Consider the following 18,770-nt stretch of genomic DNA (forward strand, 5'->3'; position numbering starts at 1 on the left):
AATAGCACTTTACTTACAATGTTTCAAATACAAGCAAACTAAGCTTTTAAAAGTAAAGTTAGTGGTATAGAATACTCCAAAAAATCTCGAATTTAATTACTTGCCAAGACATTATCGAGTGAAAATTTCATTAGTTCAAATTTCATCATTATTTCAGTGCCCATTGATTTCTGGGGGCATCTGAGGACAGCTTGCTTTTGTTAATGAGATAATTAGGGACTTCGAAAGTTGGTTTAAATATTTATTGTTATTTAGTAAGATTGCTTGACACTTGATAGTCCAAGTCCAACAAATGTAAGATACAGTACTAGAGATGTGACTAACCTTATACGCTTCCAAATAACATGCACATTTTGCACAAGGAGGCCATCGGTTGCTTGCGCTATTCTGACGAAAACAAATTTTAACAGCAGATTTTGTTGAACTCTTTAATTTGCATGAAATACAAAAATAACAGCAGAACATTGACTTTTCTTTTGCATTAGCGGTTGTAAAGGTGAGGTAGCCTATTAGTTACGAAAACTTTTGCAACTCTGGTACAAACTAAGATGAGGTTGATTTGTTCTCATTCGTCATCGGAGTGGCAGCTTTCGGCAAGACTGCCTGATTGGCTTGTCAGGTAGCCAGCTGTAGTTTGATTAGACACGTTGAGCAACGGACTCTCACGAATTTGAAAACGTATCACTGGTATTTCTATGAAATCCAATCCTTTTCAATGTGGCAAATCCCTACTGCATTCGACTGCAAAGTTTTCGTCATCGGTTTTGAAGGTGGAATTGTTCTATCAAGTTGATTTTTGTGTCGGTGTTTTGTTGGCCACACTTTACCGAATCAACGAAATCTCTTATTCTTTTTTTCTCAGTACCACTTTATTGTCGTAAACTGTAGAGAATATACAGTATACTGCAGAGCACTACTGTACGTTATGTTGTCGCACGGCTGAAGCTACTATACCATTAGATTTACATGAAGTTTATCATCGAATATACAGTATACCGCAATAGAAACCAAATTAATTGATCTAGCGATAAACTGCAGCTATGGTTAAGGAAATCCTTTAGTTTCAACTGCAAGTACAGTATGTGAAGTAGGTTCGTGTAACAGTGATTTTGCTATATGATATTGCTACTGTCGCTTCTACAGACCTAACAAGTCAGTCAGAGTCAGCCTATTACAAGATCGAGGAGCTGAAACCGGTTTACCATTAGCTTGAGCTATGCTTGAATGAACTGCAGCGTATGAAAAAAGACGACAGACTATGACGTAATAACTATTTTAAAACCTAGCGGCACGAAGGAGCGCATATGATTTCAGGCTAAGTAGCTACAGATTGGCAAGGAGTTGCTCACTAGCAGCATATACTTTCCTGAAGTAATTTATAATTATCTCAATTCAGTCGTTCCGATAACCGTTTATTGTTATTTTAGCAGTTAAGTCACCTTTAATGCGACGTGATAGATAAACTGAAGTGGATAACCGAACTAAAACTAGTTTGGTTTGGATAACACGTCGGATTCAAAATTAAGTTTGATACACGGCATTGTAAAGTCTATTTTTCCAGGCTTGACATTGCGTCTGTAGTATGAATGATGCTGAATTTGACACTGCTGATGGTTTATCTGCTGTAAGTAATTCGAACCAAACTCTGGACGCAGCTCGAACAAGTTTGCCTGCCAACGAAAATAATGGTAATGGACCGAGCGAAGTTAGCAACTTGGTTGAGAGGACCATGCAGCAAGATCAACAACGTATGCTGACGCCCATGCCAACAGACCATGAAGGTAGGCTATGGAGAAAAGCATACGGTTGTGCAATTTGTTTGTTATTTAATTCTGTTATGTGTGATGACTGATGAGTCAAGTGGAAGCTTTTACTTTTAAGATTTGCTATGGGCTGAAGTGTGGTTTTGTAATTAAATGCTGATTGTTTAGTTTCAAGCATTACATACAACCAAAATATTTCTAAACATATGTTAAGGCAGTCGTATCGTTTCTGTCCCAAAACATTTTTCTGCCACATTTGTAACGTCTGTTACAATCTCAGAAATGTGTTACTTCTGCTATTCCTGGTTCGAATTAAAAGTCGCTGAAATATTCTTTATCGTTATTCCCCAAGCCATTATCGTTTTCAGTGTTTTTGTGCGTGTTATGTCAGATAGGCATTACACAAAACTAAATGGCTGCAATAGCAGATGCTGGGAAATCTCAAGGGTGCAATGTAATATGATACAGAAAGTAAATATAATACTGGGATGGCTAAATCGAACACATACATAACGTGTTACACAAATCCATTTCCAAACACAGTACATTTTTCATGTCATAAAACCACATCGCTATTCACAGATGTATAACAACCGAGAATATTCAACGGTGTATTCAACATTCAAAGCGAAATAGATACGTCATAATATGCTTCGACGAGTTGGAAAAAGTGTTTTGTATAGAGTATTGTGCTGATTTTGTTTTTGATGATGCGATAATATTGCACAACACGCTTTAGTATGGAGAACTTTGACCAGCTATTGTAACTATAGAATTATACAATCCCGGAAACACGGTCGTTTGTCTTTGCTTGGTAGGAGATTATTTTTCATTTTGTTAACTGTCGTGATTTGACCCTAGGTGACACAGCCAGCATACTTTTCATTCAATATGAACATAATAGGCGAATATAGAATTCTGATGTCATTCTTAAAGGGCGGAAGATGGAACTTACGTGGAAATTTTCCATTCCCACTTCAAAACGCTTTGGGTATTATATTCTTGATAACAAAAATTCCGTCGCAAAGCATGGGCTGTACTGAGCGAAAACATGTGATGCGCTTGCGCATTAAAATTGTTTGAATCAGCGCATGCGTGACAGCCCTGTCTTTCGCAATATTTCGCTCACGCAAGTAATAAACATGTTTTTCCTTCCGTGTGGGCCTAGGTCTTACGACACTTTTCAATAGCATAGCCTGATAGGCTAAAACGTGTTTACAGTAATCAAATTCCCCTGCTAGCTTGTCGATTTGGTTAATTTTGATGCCAGGATTTAAATTCTTTTTTTTAAAACGAAGATATTCTGGTGGAGGCTACACAACATTCAGATATGAAAGATGCGTGCCCTAGAACCTAAAATTCACGAATACTCCACATTCAAACAACTAAAACGCCTATGTCTAGCTCTTTTGAGACTCTAACATTAACCGATAATACTTTATCAAATTCGTCATTATTTTAATATAATGTAAATGTAACTTCCACAGCAATCCATGATACGAAGCAATCAGTTAAGCATAAGTTGGGCTAGAGCACTTTTGCAAAAAATTAATATAAATAAAGTCTACAATTGTGACGCATAAATTATATATTAGCTTTCAATAAATCGCTTTTGTGTTATTTAAACAATTTTTGTTGGAAACAAAGCGAAAAAGATGTCATGGTAGCCATTCAAAAAAACAAAATTGATTTAAGTGAGGCATTGTTTAGCTTAGCATACAAGTCGAAATAACGCCCATGGCTATACTTAGCGCATTGTTTAAGTAAGGAGAATTTGTACTATAAATACAGGTATGTGACGTAAAGACTGGACAAAAAATAAGCTCAGCAAACAATCAAAACCAGTACACCTGTTTCATGCAAATAACTGATGTTGATATACATTAAAGTGCGTTAATTCCCGAAATTAACGTTGGCCATATGCCAGGAAATGAAATTGGAATGGACATAATATGTTACCGGCAATATTTGATTTTTGACGTAACGTCATCCGGTTTGTAACAACATATCACTATATAGACCAGCGGTGCCAAACTCAATCGCACCAGGGGCCAAATCTCAAAACTTATAACGCCGCGGGCCATAAGGATGATAACTAGGGCCATTTTTATTTTGACCTAAAAAAAATTTTTTTTGACTTTATTTTTATCAAATTTTGACTTTATTTTGACCTAACGAAATTGCTTATTTGTAGAGGCCACAGTTCTTCCTCCAGTTACCCAAACATAATATTTTGTCGATTTCAGACCCAAACGTAATATTTTGTCGAAAAGTCAAGGTGTTTTATGGATTATAAAAAGTGCGTCGTGTTTTTTGGCGTTAGATTTAGGTAGCTTGTGTTATTTTGTCCTTGTGAAAAGGGCACTTTGCCTCGATTTTCTCCGAATGGTAAATTCTAATAAACAGCAAATTAAACAGGGAAGAAGTAATGTAATCCCCTTCACGCGGCATAAGGATTAATTTATTTAAATACGTAACAATGAATAAACAATGGACAATTTGCGATAAAAGTTACTGCTGATCCAAGTGGGCATTGTGACTTATTTCCTGCTTTTATGGGTTAATATGGTTTAATTGTGTCGCAGTTCCTGATTTACAATGCTTACACGAGGATTTTTACAAAAATTACTCTCAAGAAACACAAAAACTTTGTCAAAAGTCATAATTTGACAAATTTTGACTTTATTGAAAATTTTGACTTTATTGTAAATTTTGACTTTATTTTGACCTATAAACTTCTTAGAAACAATCCCCTAGGTGCTGAAAACAATTTTATTCTTTGATTCGTGGTCAGACGAGGTCCTTAAAAATTTTTGACTTTTGCGGGCCCTAATGATAACTGATTGAACGTTTCGTAACTTGACGTGACTTGATTGACTGTATCCCGACACGAGTACATGAATTGGAACAGGCAGCGAAACAACACCAAGTTTTTGATGTTTAAAGCTCGGTGTATCATTCTTCTTCGAATACAAGTCCAACAAATATTGACGAAAAAAAGTAAAAATACATCGCACTCGATAATATACCCTGCCAAGAAGTAGAATAAAAGCTTACCTACCACGAAGTAGGCTTATTATTAAAAACAAGACTTTGGGAAAACCAGTGTATTTCACGGAAATTGGGCCGTGCGATCAGTGGGAACAACATGAATCAAAAACTATTTTGTTAAGTTTGTGCTGCATTGTTTGATGTTTAAAGAAGCCGCTCTCAAATACGAGCACGAAGTAGACCGATAAAATGAATATGTAAAAAATGAATGTATGCGGTTTACGGTATGCTATAACTATAAGCTCATACGCAGAAATGCAGTAATAAGATTCTGTCAAACACGACCGTACTACAGGTAGCCTGCATCAAAAAATGGAAATGAAACCATGCACAAGTTAAAATTAGAAATTGCATTAGATAGTTTGGCCATATTGAAAGGTGCCGTACTATTAGACTTGCAAAAATTAAACTGAGGCTGCTGAATAAGAGCAGTTTTAACTGGGCTGTTTTTAATTATTCTTATGTTACGAGTTACGACATTATGTTTCATTTATTGTGTCATTATTTTTCATTTGCAAAAGCATTAAAGAATTACCAAACAATAAAGAAAAGGCAGCCCAGAATACAAGCGATAGAATAAATCGATTTATTCTATCGTATGTTGAGGCAACTGCTGTGCTACTGTATTGTGCGATTTGTTGTTTACTGATCCGGGTGTTTGACACGTATGATATAGACAGAGCTTTTGACGACGATTATTGTGTAGCCTAAAATCGCATCCTGTGTTACTGAAAGTAAAATAACTTGAGAACAACATGATGAATGTTAAAATAAAAATGAAACCAAAAGCGATTTCAAGCATAGCTTTAGCAAAGATACGTCAAGTTATTTTTTTCTGATGGAATCGCTCAAGTTATTCGAAACTTATTGCGGTGATGACATTATTGTGTTATTGACGGAAGCTAACCCCCAGTTTAAACCAGTTGCTGTATGTGTGATGAAATTAATCCATATACCGTACTTGATTTGCAGATAACTCGCTTTCGTCGTCCGCACTTCGGCTTCCCAATGGAAACACCCAGATTGCACAAAACTTCATGAACAACGAAAACAATCTGACTGTCGCAAATGCGGACCAGTTTGAATTCAGAGAAATTGTACGGGTAGCAAGTCAGACTGGTGGTGAGTTGTGAATGATTTCGTCCATCATACAGGCCTGAGTGTTTTTTTATCAAAGCACAACGCTAAATATTGTGACATAAAATACGCTCTAACACAAGCATTTCTATAAAACTATAGTTAATTATGCCTTTAAATGTGTATCACATTGATATCAGGTCTTATTTGTACGTTATTTCCTGATAGTAATAAATTAATATGTCTATTATGCAGGCGCGCTGAGTATAACTTACGCGCCTCATTATGAGCAGCGCCACGATAACAGACAGTTCGTTGATCAGCGACAATTTCACAGAACTGATGTTGAGAATTGCTCCGATTTGAATTTGGGTTCGGGTAGCAGAGTGTCGAACGTTTATAATCCTGGTAAGCTGCATTTGTTTTCTCAATGGTTGTAGGTATTTTGTCGTTTTGGAAAACGTTTTGTTCGTTTTACTTTCGTGCTTTATGATTTTGCATTTTGTGTAGGCGGCCCAAGCGATACTGCTATGAGCAGTGAAAGGCGATCGTCACAGGAAGAAATCAAGAAAAAAAGTGAGTTACCGTCGTTTGTTATGGATATAACTTACAGTATTCATTACTTGAAAATCGTTTAACTTTAGTTTATATAGTAATCGTTAGTAGCTAATTTCATTTTTGTTACTCACGAATTGGTAAATGTGAGGCTGTATATGTGTCCAGGTTGTAGCCTATACCATTAAAGAGTAGTGTTGGGAGTTTCTACCTCTTTAATCTCTGGAGAATCTTTAATAAACTTTAAAAATTTTTAACTAATTTTAACTACATTTGTACATTTAATAAATTTAAAAAATTTGAACTAAAATATTGTACAGCGTTAATTAAATTTAGTAGGTGTAACAAATACCACGAATTGATCCAATTCATCATTACTTTTTGCGTTGCGCAGATGAGGAACTTGCCATCAATAAAGTCCTGGAGTTGCAGGAAAAGTATCGTGAGGATGACATTCAACTTCAAGGAATTGATGTTGCTGGGAGCGATATTCCTGAAGTTCATCCCACCTATGTGAAGATATCTTTTTATCAGGGAGAAGCTGCTCCAAGGACAGAGGAGTATTTGCCTTCAACCTCCACCCTTACAATCCGGGAAGAGCTCCAAGTTGATTTCGAAGACTTGCTGCAGAGCGAAAATCAACCTCATTTTATTTGTTTAATTGGCATCCCAGGATCTGGAAAAACTACCTGTGCCAGAAGACTTGCTAAGTCGGAAGAATTTACTTGTTTTTACATGAAGTTCATGGATATGAATTACGAAACTGATCTTACTCTTAAGGATCTGTTCATATGTAAAGCCTACCCAGATTTGGAAAAGAAGGTTTGCGATGAAGCTTTTCAATGGATCGTCCACAACCAAAAGCAGTGTGCATTTATATTTGATGGAATTGATCAAGCAGAGTGGACTTTAAAGGAAAAAGTGCCAAGACAAGATTACGACACCCCGTTGCCAGTGGCTGATCTTGTGTCCAATCTCTGCAACAAACGTTTTCTGCCTGACGCTCACCTGGTTTTCACATCTCGGCCTCATAGCGTCATCTTCCTTCCGAAATCTTGTAGACCAGACGCAACTTACTTGCTGGGCGACTTACCTTACGATTGCACGAAGGAGCTCTTCTATTCATATGCTGGTGATCAGGCAGGTTCCATGTGGGAAGCACTTGAATCTCATGCCCCTCATCTCATCAGTTTGTGCTCAAATCCACTCATGATTCAATTGGTTGTTGCTTCTTGTCTCAACCCATCAAGCAAGGTCGGTGACATCCTTTCATCTTCTGACAAAGCCTTCACACAGACGAGGGTGTTCGCTACTGTTCTTGACAACCTGAAGCACTGTGACAACACCAGACATGAGAATATCGAAGAACTGTCTGCACAGATTGGCAGAGTTGCATTTCAGGCAACGAGAAATTCAACCGTCGTCATCACCATCCACCAACTTCGTAACGAGGGTCTCAGTTCAGAAATGGTTCAAGACATCATAATCACTCTTCATGCTCACAAGGGTATCACAAGCAAGGTATTTGAGGGTGACACGAAATTGATCTTCTGTCACCAAACGTTCCAGGAGTACTACACTGGCTACCATATCACCCACAGCATATCGGTTAGAGAGTTTAAGGCTCTAGTGGAAGAGGAGCTTTTTACTGATCGCTGGGCAATGGTCAGAAGATTTCTATGCGGGCAGCTTGTGGATTTGACGTCTGGTGAGCTTTTTATGTATGCCTGCAACAACGTTTAGGTCTCTTTGTTTTGTGAGTATATTTTGTTAAGTCTTGCATTAGCTCAAGGCACTTGAACATTTTTAATAAAATATTCCAACTTACAGTATCTTATAACATTTACCAGAATGACAATTACGTGCCGGTGGCACTTGAAATATTTTATTGTCAACTTTATTTTATTTATTTGCATAAATCTGATGTAGTTATGCGTTTCGTTTGTAGATCAGACCCTAGAGCAATCTGAGACCGATCTTCCTGTTGAAGAGGAGGAAACATCGGATGTGGAACCTCTTGATCATTCACAGGAAGGAACATCCTCTGGTAAGATCGCATTTAGCATGGAACAACTTAAAATGACAACAACCTACTGCACAAAGACTACTTACAACAATAAAAACAACTTATTACTTGCAATGAAAACTTACAACGTAAACTGAACTTTGCAACACATTTTTAAGAGTGCAATAACAAAGAAATCGAGTTGTTGTTTATCAATAAGTGTAAAAACAATTTTATTTCTACGTATAGGAGAAATTTCGCAAACCAAAAAGGGGCGTTGTGTGGGAAACTTTCTCCGCAGTATTCGCCGAGCCATCGCCCATCCATTGAAAAGAAAAGGTAATATCGTGAATTGTTTAACTGTAATTTGGAAATTTTAAATAACAAAACTGATCGCAAAATATTAAGAGCCACCTTTAGCCTGAACATTTGCGTTAAAATGATTGTGTATTGAATTGGTATACGCACTGGGTTACATGTTACAGCAGTAACGGACGGCTTTTCTAAAAAAAAATGTCTTAATGTTTACATAAAATTGAAACTAAAAAACGAAGCCAAAAACGTTGGACATCTTTAAATGATGACTTTAAAATTTTTGCCCATATTTCATCCAAAGAAGCTTATATATATGTGACCATATATTGAAATGTGTATTTCAAACACATAAACATCCTTTCAGGAAACTCTACAAAATATGAGTGCGAACCGAAGACGTCAAAAGTTCAAAATGCAACGGATAACCAGACATCAGCGGACAGGTATACTTGTGTTATTCAAGGCACATAAATATGACAAGCCAGTAGTGCAGATGGCAAGGTTTTCTGTACATTAGGCTGTGCTAAGCGCAGCAAAATATTAATTAAAACAATCTTATTACGATGCAATGTAGATTTTGCAGCAACAAACCAATAATATCAGTATAGTGCCGCACAACTGTTGTAGCGTTATACTATTCCCATTCTATGGTAACCTGATTTTATCGTTTGTTTTTGATTTTTGCAGCCATAAATCAAATATGGACAAATTGCCGTCAAATGGGATCATTTCTGCCCAGAACCAGGTTAATACCATTTTCAGCTCATAAAGTTTATACGTGATTATAACCTAAACAACTTAGACATTGGTTTCATTTCCCATGGCTGCAGCTAAAACGTTAGTCTTGCATGTTTTTAGGAAATATGCCTACAAGTTGCTGCGCGCAACGAGCTTGACAGCGACGAAGATCCAGGTGACTTGCAGTTTTTACATAGTTGTCGTTTTTTCATATAATCTTGATAAAATACAGTGCATAACTTTGATTCGGCGTTCTTTTTCACAGAAAACACTCGTGGGGCGAAGAGGAATATCTTGGTTGACAGCATCATCGGAAAACTGGAAGAATTTTCTTCGAAATTCAGTGGCGATGCAGGTACAAAGTTTATCGGTTTAATAACGAAAAGTCGCCAGATACGCTGGTTTCTCCTGCAGTTTGAGATATCTAAGAATACCGTATCAACGATAGGAATGTGTTATAGTCTAATTAATAGAAATGTACTTATGACGCAGTCGACATTATACGACAACAATCATATTTGTGAACACGTTGCTTTTATTCGTAAAACATTTTCGTTTCTACTTCTTTTACTTTTAACACGTCCTATTTAGACAGCAAACGTAGATTGCTTGAGCTTTGGAGTGACGTACGCGAATGCAACAACGAGTTCGTTCGAAAAAAGGCAGCAGGGTATTTCCCCGCAAATACCAACCTTTGGGGAATCCCGCTAAACACCAGCCAAATCTTGTCGTGCTGCTATGTGCTGTCATTGGTGCAGAATATTCAATTTCTAAACTTGTCTAACTGTCATCTTGACAAGACCTCTTTTCGGCAGTTTTGCTCGGCAATCAAGCAAGTACCGTCGGTAAGTTTTTATCTTGCCGGTATTGCTTATTATAACTTACCTCGCCGTTGCTAACCTACACTATTATTTGGGGCGTAATATCAATTTATTGGGCTCACCATTAAGCCCTGTTTACAAATGTAAAACTTACTTTTAAAATTTCTAGATTGGCATGTTAAGTATCGTTGGCAATTACTTGGAATGTGAATCGGTGAGCGACATTTGCGAAATCCTTCCAAATATCAAGCACGAGCTCGGAATGGGCTGGTGTTTTTCTGGCGTCTACGGTCGAAGGACAGCGAGCGATGAGGAAAGGGCTCTCATACAACGAACACTCGACGGTTTGGACAACTCGGTAATTTTATTGTCCATTTATGCAACGTAATTCATGGCGGTTGAGTAAACCAAGACGGTCGTATTAAACGTGAAAATAATTCACGATGTGGTAAATACGAATTTGAAATACGTTAATCACATTTTGCTGAGTTTCTAAAATTAACAAAGTCGTTATTGCTTAATAAGCAATACGATATGTTTTAGAAATTCTCGTAGTTGTACATTCCTAACAGTCATTCTATAGATGTATACTTTGAAAACTTTTTAGAACTTGCAAGTTCTTGTTGAAATCGGCGTCGTCTTGAGACCACGGAAACCAATCACACCGTCCAATGAAGAATAGTTGCTTCAACGGACGTTTAAGAATGCACTTTCGTGTTTCATTCAACTCGAAGTTGCGTTTCGTGTCAGCAAACAAGTTTTTAGTTATAAATTGCCAACATTTTTGCAATTTCCAGTGGTTTATCAGTGTCTGATAAACGCACGGATTCAACAGGCGGTTTCAACTCAGTTAATTGAATGAACCGAACTCTTGGAATAGTAGCCTGATATTAAAGCAACTACTAATAGTACTATTATAGCAAACAGTATGACTATTATAGCAAACAGTATTTTTATTGAAGCAACGTTGTAGTTACAGGCTTGTTTGATATGAAACTTCAAAATATCTAAATTAACTTGAGTAGGGTTGAACTACTAATGAATGAATTATTTTATTCCCTTCTTCCTTTAATATAACACTATAGGGTACTTAAGTCGATGATCAACTGCTGTAATTCATTCAAGCTTTGATAAAGAACAAATGTTATTCGAAACATGTTACCGCTTTTTTAATAAAATGTTTATACCTGCTTCTGTGGCTTTTATTGAAACCACTTGGTATATGTAAATTAGTTGATTTTTTTCTGGATCTGATATATCTGCTGCAGAATACAGTCTTCAAAATCATTTGTCAAGTCCCAACCAGTTTATCTACCATGTATGTTTGCTCATCGACTTTTGCCGTACCTTAGGTGTAATTAAAGTACATTTAATCATCATAAATCATTTAATTGATCATCGTGTACATGTGTTATTTCGATGCACATGAGACTTTACATTACCTGGTTTGCTTTGCACGTGTTGCATGGATAATAACTAGCTAAGTTAAAAGGCTTGGTGATCAGTTGCAAAATAAAAATAACTTTGTACATCGAAAACTTGTTGATTTGGCACTGAAGCACCTATAACTGTAAATAAATTTAAGCTATCCGAAGATATAGATTGAGTGGCTTGAAACACCAGTGATGGAAAAATTATTGCTGCTATTGTGACCTCATGGAAGCGGTTGCTCAACTTCTTTGAATCCTACCATTGGGTTATATTACCCTGTAGTTCATAACAATTAATCCACACATGCAGCCAGACGAAATAGGATATTGTAAGCCTAAGCTTATAGCAGGCGAAATAGGGTATTAGTAAAAACAAGACTGGACACGTAATTGACATTTTGTTAACACAAGTCAAATTGCTTCAGCACAACTAAAAAGCTTGTTTGCACGCTCGGCGATGGCTTGAGCGTATGATAGTGATACGACCAGTAGCTTATATTTGAGCGCTGTTTGTGCTTCGGGTCATACGAGTTGACCCAGGTCTGTAGATAGTGACATTTTGCTGGGATTCGAGTTCAAGGTATAGTTGGTTACACATCAATAAGTCTTTTGCCACGATCAGTTACTCATAGTTAGCGAAAATTTAGTTAAAAGATACAATTCATTTAGAAAAGAAGGTTTTACTGTATATAGACTTTGCAATCTTTAGATTCAATAAGTGACTTAGGGTAGATGTTTAAGGTTTACTCTATGATGTACTACGTGTTTCTGGGTATTTACCATTCAATCAGATCACAAGAAACAATATATTACAATTATTCAGCTTTAGGTTTGCGTGACAAATGACCCATGTAGATGTTATTTGTTGCAGATGTGTTGTACAAGTAAAAGTTTGTTTCAGCTATGATAACAAAGTTTAATTCGCGATCTAATCCATGTATAAAATAAGATGTTGTTGTACAAAATTAGTAAAAAGACAAAAGATAATTAATCAGTAAAGTTTTGCGTGAATAATAAATACAAAATACGACAACAAAACATGGGAAAGATAACATCATGTTATAGACAACATACATATCTTAAAAAAAAGAAACATGAAGTGAAGCTCTTGAAGAATGCAGTAATATATCTGGAAATGCAAGCAAAACTATTGCAACATACGAGAGGCATAAGACATGTACTGAGGAAAGAAGGCAATACACTCACTATAATAAAAAATCACACAAGCAAAGGTGGAAATAGTTAAAAAAACAGATACATTTTAGGACAGAAGAACGTATCCTGGCTAATATATCACAAAAACACAACAAGTACTAACATGTCCAAATGTTTACAGTACCATTGCTGGATGCACCGTTCTTGATAAAATCTACATTTGTATGGAGGTAAAATGATATACGTATGAAAATAAAAAGAAATACATCGGAATTCTAAATGCGTACACGAAATAGTACTAATCACAGTTTCAAAATTTCATGCATTAATGAAATTGATGAAGACTTATATCCACTACCAAAATGATTCCAGTGATTAAGGTTATAAAATAGCTTGTACAGTTTAATGCGATTTTGAAAGCCTTCTCGTTTAGGTAGGATCTTGTGGTAAGCATTGTGAAAATCAGACGGAAAGCCACCAATTAAGTGTGCCAAGGCAAGATCAAATTCAGAGTGGCCATAACTACACGCAGGGTCAAACACACAAGGTTCATTGCCAACTTCCCCAGTGTTTCCCACCCAAAAATCACCATGAAGTAAAGACGGTATAATTTTAAAGTCATTTGGAAAAAAATTTGGTAACTTTGTTACGAGTTCATGCCACAAACTTAAGACTTCACGATTTTGATATGTGGCAGTGACTTTCTCAATTTGTGGTTGTAAACGATTAATAGCATAGAACTGCAGCCAATCTTTCTTCCATTCATTATTCATTGGAATGAATCCACAACAGGTTGTCACATCAAACCCAAAGCTATCAACGTATTTACCTGATGATTTACCAACAAATGACTGGTTTTTGGTTACTGTATTCTTCAAATTTTCATTGTAAAGATGAAGCTGGGCAAGTTTAGTTCCAAGATCTGTCAACATACGTTTGTAAATGGGTTTAGCAATTTCAGACAATTTTAAAAAGAGTTAGAGTCATAACATGCAACATCATGAAAATATGTTGTTTACTAGTTAAAAGCTATTGATGCATCAAATTACGTAAATCATATCTAAGAAGTACCTTTGGCCAGCCAATAACTATTGCAATAAAAAGTAGAATTCAGTAAGGGTTGAATGAACATTGGCTGCATTAGAAACAACGGTAATGTATCTCTCAATTCTATCTCTTACCCAAGCCATGTGTGGAGCCTTAATACGAGAAAGTTTGAAAGTGATGGTTATGTCCTTATGTGATTATCATGTTAATAATCAAAAATAAATTTGAATGCAATCTGAACATGACTGGTGAGCATTTTCTAGCAAGATTAAGCAAAAATGTTTAACAAAGTCAACTGAGATAGTTGTTGAAACTTGTGTGGATTGCAATTACTAGGTTTACTGGTATTTATTCATTAAGTTAAGGTATATGTTATAGTTAAAAATAAATGTTATAGTCTTAAATGGTAAATATTTAAAATGTTATAGTTAAAAATACAGAGTTATAAAGTGCTAACTACCATACTTCCTAACTGTCAATTGTTAAGTCCCGAAGTCAAGTGTGTAAACTGGTATGAAATCATGGCCAGAATACAATGCCCAAATAGCCTATTTTTAAACACACAAGAAATCTGAATTGGAGCTTTTAGAAGCTAATCATTTTCTATACAATCGCTTTAAACCACTGTTTAATGACAAAGAAGTCCCTTTCATTCATGCTAACGCACAATGAAGTCTTTGTGTCCTATGTGTTCTTTGTACACTAATTGGCTTTGTAGCAGAGCAGTTAGAGCACTACAGTGAAACTGAGGCTCAAGACGTGTATTGTATTGCAATAGTATCATAATGTCCTGGCCTTGGGCATCGCATGAACGATGCTTGCCCAGTTGCCCTTGCTCAAGAATCCTGGAAAACGGTTACAAAATCAAGTAACATGATATAAAATTTCTTAGAAGTGATCTTTCAGAACTTGCACAAAGAGATGTTCATTAACTGGGACTAAAACTGTGAGGAATCAAAGTTAAGTTTACGTCATGCACAGTCTTTCTACGGTCTGAGAATAAAAATTTTGATATCGTACCATACCACTACGTTCCCTAATAAGTACTCTGCACATTGTGCATGTTAAGCCAGTCGACATGGTTACTCTTGTTGTGGGTTAAGCCTTCAGTTTTCACCACGACGAATTTTTTGGCAGGAAAAATAATGTTTTTTTTTAAATACAATAACCTAATGAGAAAAAATGCTCACAGACAACCCTTGTTACCAGGGTTCGAGCAGTGGCAAATCACTATGGAATTAATCAGGCAAAGACTTTCATCTGTGTGTGAATCAAGAGTCGGATAAGCGATGCCATACTAAAACCAGTACAGCAAATATTTACAAATAGCAAATTTACTAACTTGATGCTTGTTTGTGAAGTGAAGATATTGCAAGGTGTTCCATAACAAGAAAAGATCGTTCGGCACGACTAAACACTTTGATGGGATTTGGAACTCTAAATATATTGGCCTCCGAATGCTTTACGAGACTCGCATATTCTCCATCAAACATTGTTCTGTGTAAAATGGTTGCATTACAATAAGAAATATGCTATTTATATATAAACATATTTATACAAGATTGACAAAAATGAAATCACTGGGAAAAATTTGTTTTTACTTCTACAGACTTAAAATGAAAGAGACTTTAAAAGAGAAATATTGAACTTGAATATTTGCTTAACTATGATATATACATATATACTTTTTTAATTTGTTAGCTGCCTAGAAGTTTCACTAAAGTTAACGTAAGAAAAACAAGCCCAAGTGTGGTTTTAAGCTTCACAACCAAACAGACAGAAATCGTTCACATCAGAAAACTTGCAATATTTGTAGGCCTAGGCCTGTACATCAATTGCTCATTTTGAATGTGCTCAAAACAATTAGGCAACTCTGACCGCAAAGTATAGCAGTGTTTGCAAAATTTGTGCATGCAATGAAATACATTTTGCTGTGATGAAGTGCAGTGAAGTAGTAATTCTACTCTATGCAAGTAGGTTACGTACAAACATTTTGAAACACAGCCAAACGAATGTCATAAAGAGTAATATATCATACTTTGTTTATCTGTTAAATTAGACATGTGAAAGGCCTGCATGCCGACACAATGGCATTAGGCTGACCGTTCTGCTGGCTATTTTTAGTAACTGATGGTGGTTGCACTGCCATAGACCCTTTCCGAGTTACTATCTATGTGGCAAGGTTTTTTTGGTCAACTATACTTAACAATGGAAAATGTCAACCCATTTTGATTCTTTTTAAATTACAAGTATTCTGGCCATTGGATTGCAAAGATTTCATTCAGGTGAGTTGCCTAAATTATCAAACTATGTTGCCTGGTACTTAATTTACAGCGGTTTGAGTCCTATGCACTGGACAAGTTCGATATGATGTCACGTTACGTGGTAAGCATAGCATGCGTTGTAAAATGCGATATGAGTTTGCATGATACCTGTGGCACGTTTGAATGTGCAAAAATAATTTGGTTTGTATTTACTTCTAGTTGATTATTTTAAACTTTGCTTAACATGCCAAAGAAAATTAGCGTGTGTTGCGCCACAGATAACACACAAACTCTTATGCATTTTATGTTGCATTCTTCGCTAACCACGTATCTAGATGTCATATCGGACCAGCCCAGTGCGTAGGATTTAAAGCACTATAAAAAGAGCAAGGCAACATATTTTCAAAACTTATTTTGCGTAAAGGAATTTATGTGAAACTCAACTGAGTGAAAAATTCACAATACAATGGATAGAACGTTTGGAATTAAAAAAAGAAGCAAAGTATTTCGACAGTTCACATTGTTAAGTATCAGCGATGAAAAAAATCTTGCCACCCTAAAAAAAAGGCAACAGTATCTCGAAAAGGGTCTATTGTTATCGAAAGTAACGTCCCAAGATACCATCTTTACCTTGATCCAACAGAAGGGTTTCTTTTAACAAACACTTTTCTACCATCCAGTGAAAAAACGCTCCCACTACTGATGCAGCCTCCAGAATCAGATCCACAAGATCTTACTTCACGACATTTAAATTCTTCTATGAGCAACTGCTCCATTCTGCCTGGCTGTCATACAAAGTAATGATACAATAAAACAGCAGAGATTTTTGGAAAATTTTTTAAAGTTTAAGGCTTCTGTTTGGGTCTTGTTTTTCAAGACAAAATCCCCTAAGTAGCGAATACACAAAACCATTTGCTAATGGGTTGAAATTGGATATAGCAATGCTTTCATAGAAATCAAATGTATGTAGTCAACCGTTTTTTTTACATAATTAGGTGTACGGTTGTACGCAGTTACGGTGATTTACTTGTTAAAGTAATATTTGGTCAGGCTATGAAATAAAATTTCGAAATTAAAGTTGTGCAATAAGGATGGAAATTTTTCATTGAAATTAGTTAGTTATACCTGTTCTTATTTTAAACGCAACACCCCCGTACATATAAACAAATGTTTTTACTAAAAACGCAAAACGACAGAGTAAGAAGACGGAAAATAGACAAAAAGTAAACAAATGATATACACGCATTCATGAAGTATCCAGTTCCTGTGATAACCATTTAATAGTCGTAGTTGGTTGCTTCGTTTTGCTACTTTGACTTCTGACACGTGGACATTATTAATTAACCGTACAGTAGCTTCTACGTGCGGTATTATTATTGGTATTAGGCCTATTTACTTTCATCAGGAAATGATAAAGCGTGCACATAATAACATAACTATATCATTTCGTTTTTGCACAATTGAATTACATGCGAGGGTTTCCAGGTCTATTTTTGCTCCGCCCAGCACCATGCATTTAGATCGAAAGAGGTCTTGTATAGTATTGCACGACGTATAGTACGTTGCGCTTTGGGAAATATAACTATGCGACTGTTGACTGAAAGTCAGCATGTTATATATCAGCGGATAGGATAGGAAATTTGCCTTTCAACAATTGCGTACGGAGCGTATGCAACGCCAATACGTCTGCAACCGTTTGAAACATTCAAAGGTTGCCCATACACACACACACCAATTTTACAGAATCAGCAAAACAGCTTCAGGTCACTGGTTGCCCTATTGGCTGCATCAAAAATATACAGGTTCGCTAGGATCGCCAAGTTTGCTTGAACCGCTTGGATCACTTAGATAGCTTAGATCGCTTGAATTTCTTAGATCGATTGAATCGCTTGGATCGCTTGGATCGCTTTGATCGCATTGATCGCATTGATGGCTTGGATCGCTTTGATCGCATTGATGGCTTGGATCGCTTGAATCGCATGGAAAGCTTGGACAAGTTTAACCGCTTGTTGACGGCTTGATAACAGTTAATACCACTTTTAAAGCTGTAACCTAATCAATAATCATAACAAAACTCAAAGAGCCGCAGTTTTTATTTAAGTTTAACTGAGTAACCTAGTTTAACTGCCTAATGTAATGCCCATACACACCAGGGTATTTGAAGGGGGTATTGGGACATGGCCCCCCTCTCACGTCCCCTATTTATTTAGGGACCATAGGCGTTTGTGCGTCTTAATCTTCTTCGTTTATCGTATTTTCGCGACTCTTTGTGGACCCTGACCAAAATGCGGTGCAATTGCAATTGCACACATTCCATAAAGCCCTCCTATTAATTATTTGAGTTTCCTTTTAGAAGAAACACACAAACACACAAACTTTGTGGCGCCGCTGTCAACTTCCTTTGCCCTAGTGCACCATAGCGCACTGTTTGAGAACCACTGCCTAATTTGATTCAAATATGAAAAATTTAATTATCTTTCTTAAAACTAAGTTATTTCAAATTTCAAATGGCCATTGTTTCAGCTTTCTCATGGAATACAGTTATTTAT

The 18,770-nt window shown here is 36.4% G+C and overlaps 2 protein-coding genes across 2 annotated transcripts; one reads left to right on the forward strand and one right to left on the reverse strand.

Annotated features, from left to right (window-relative positions):
* The first annotated feature begins 1,426 nt into the window (after window positions 1-1,426).
* On the forward strand, window positions 1,427-11,856 carry LOC143452210 (uncharacterized). Its single transcript, XM_076953081.1, has 14 exons — window positions 1,427-1,781; window positions 5,787-5,936; window positions 6,147-6,299; window positions 6,402-6,467; window positions 6,841-8,154; window positions 8,395-8,493; window positions 8,701-8,790; window positions 9,131-9,209; window positions 9,454-9,511; window positions 9,625-9,679; window positions 9,770-9,859; window positions 10,096-10,349; window positions 10,495-10,683; window positions 10,933-11,856. Exons 1-14 carry the CDS (start codon window positions 1,583-1,585, stop codon window positions 11,005-11,007), a joined length of 2,871 nt encoding a protein of 956 aa, XP_076809196.1. The 5' UTR covers window positions 1,427-1,582; the 3' UTR covers window positions 11,008-11,856.
* Window positions 11,857-12,550: 694 nt separating this feature from the next.
* LOC143453250 (ketosamine-3-kinase-like) lies at window positions 12,551-17,104 on the reverse strand. Its single transcript, XM_076954498.1, has 3 exons — window positions 16,852-17,104; window positions 15,300-15,454; window positions 12,551-13,832 (listed from the first exon to the last, which is right to left on the reverse strand). The coding sequence occupies exons 1-3, from the start codon at window positions 16,995-16,997 to the stop codon at window positions 13,213-13,215; spliced, it is 921 nt and encodes a 306-aa protein (XP_076810613.1). The 5' UTR covers window positions 16,998-17,104; the 3' UTR covers window positions 12,551-13,212.
* Between the last annotated feature and the right edge of the window lie 1,666 nt (window positions 17,105-18,770).

This window comes from Clavelina lepadiformis, chromosome 4 (assembly GCF_947623445.1).
Source record: "Clavelina lepadiformis chromosome 4, kaClaLepa1.1, whole genome shotgun sequence".
Classification (NCBI taxonomy): domain Eukaryota; kingdom Metazoa; phylum Chordata; class Ascidiacea; order Aplousobranchia; family Clavelinidae; genus Clavelina; species Clavelina lepadiformis.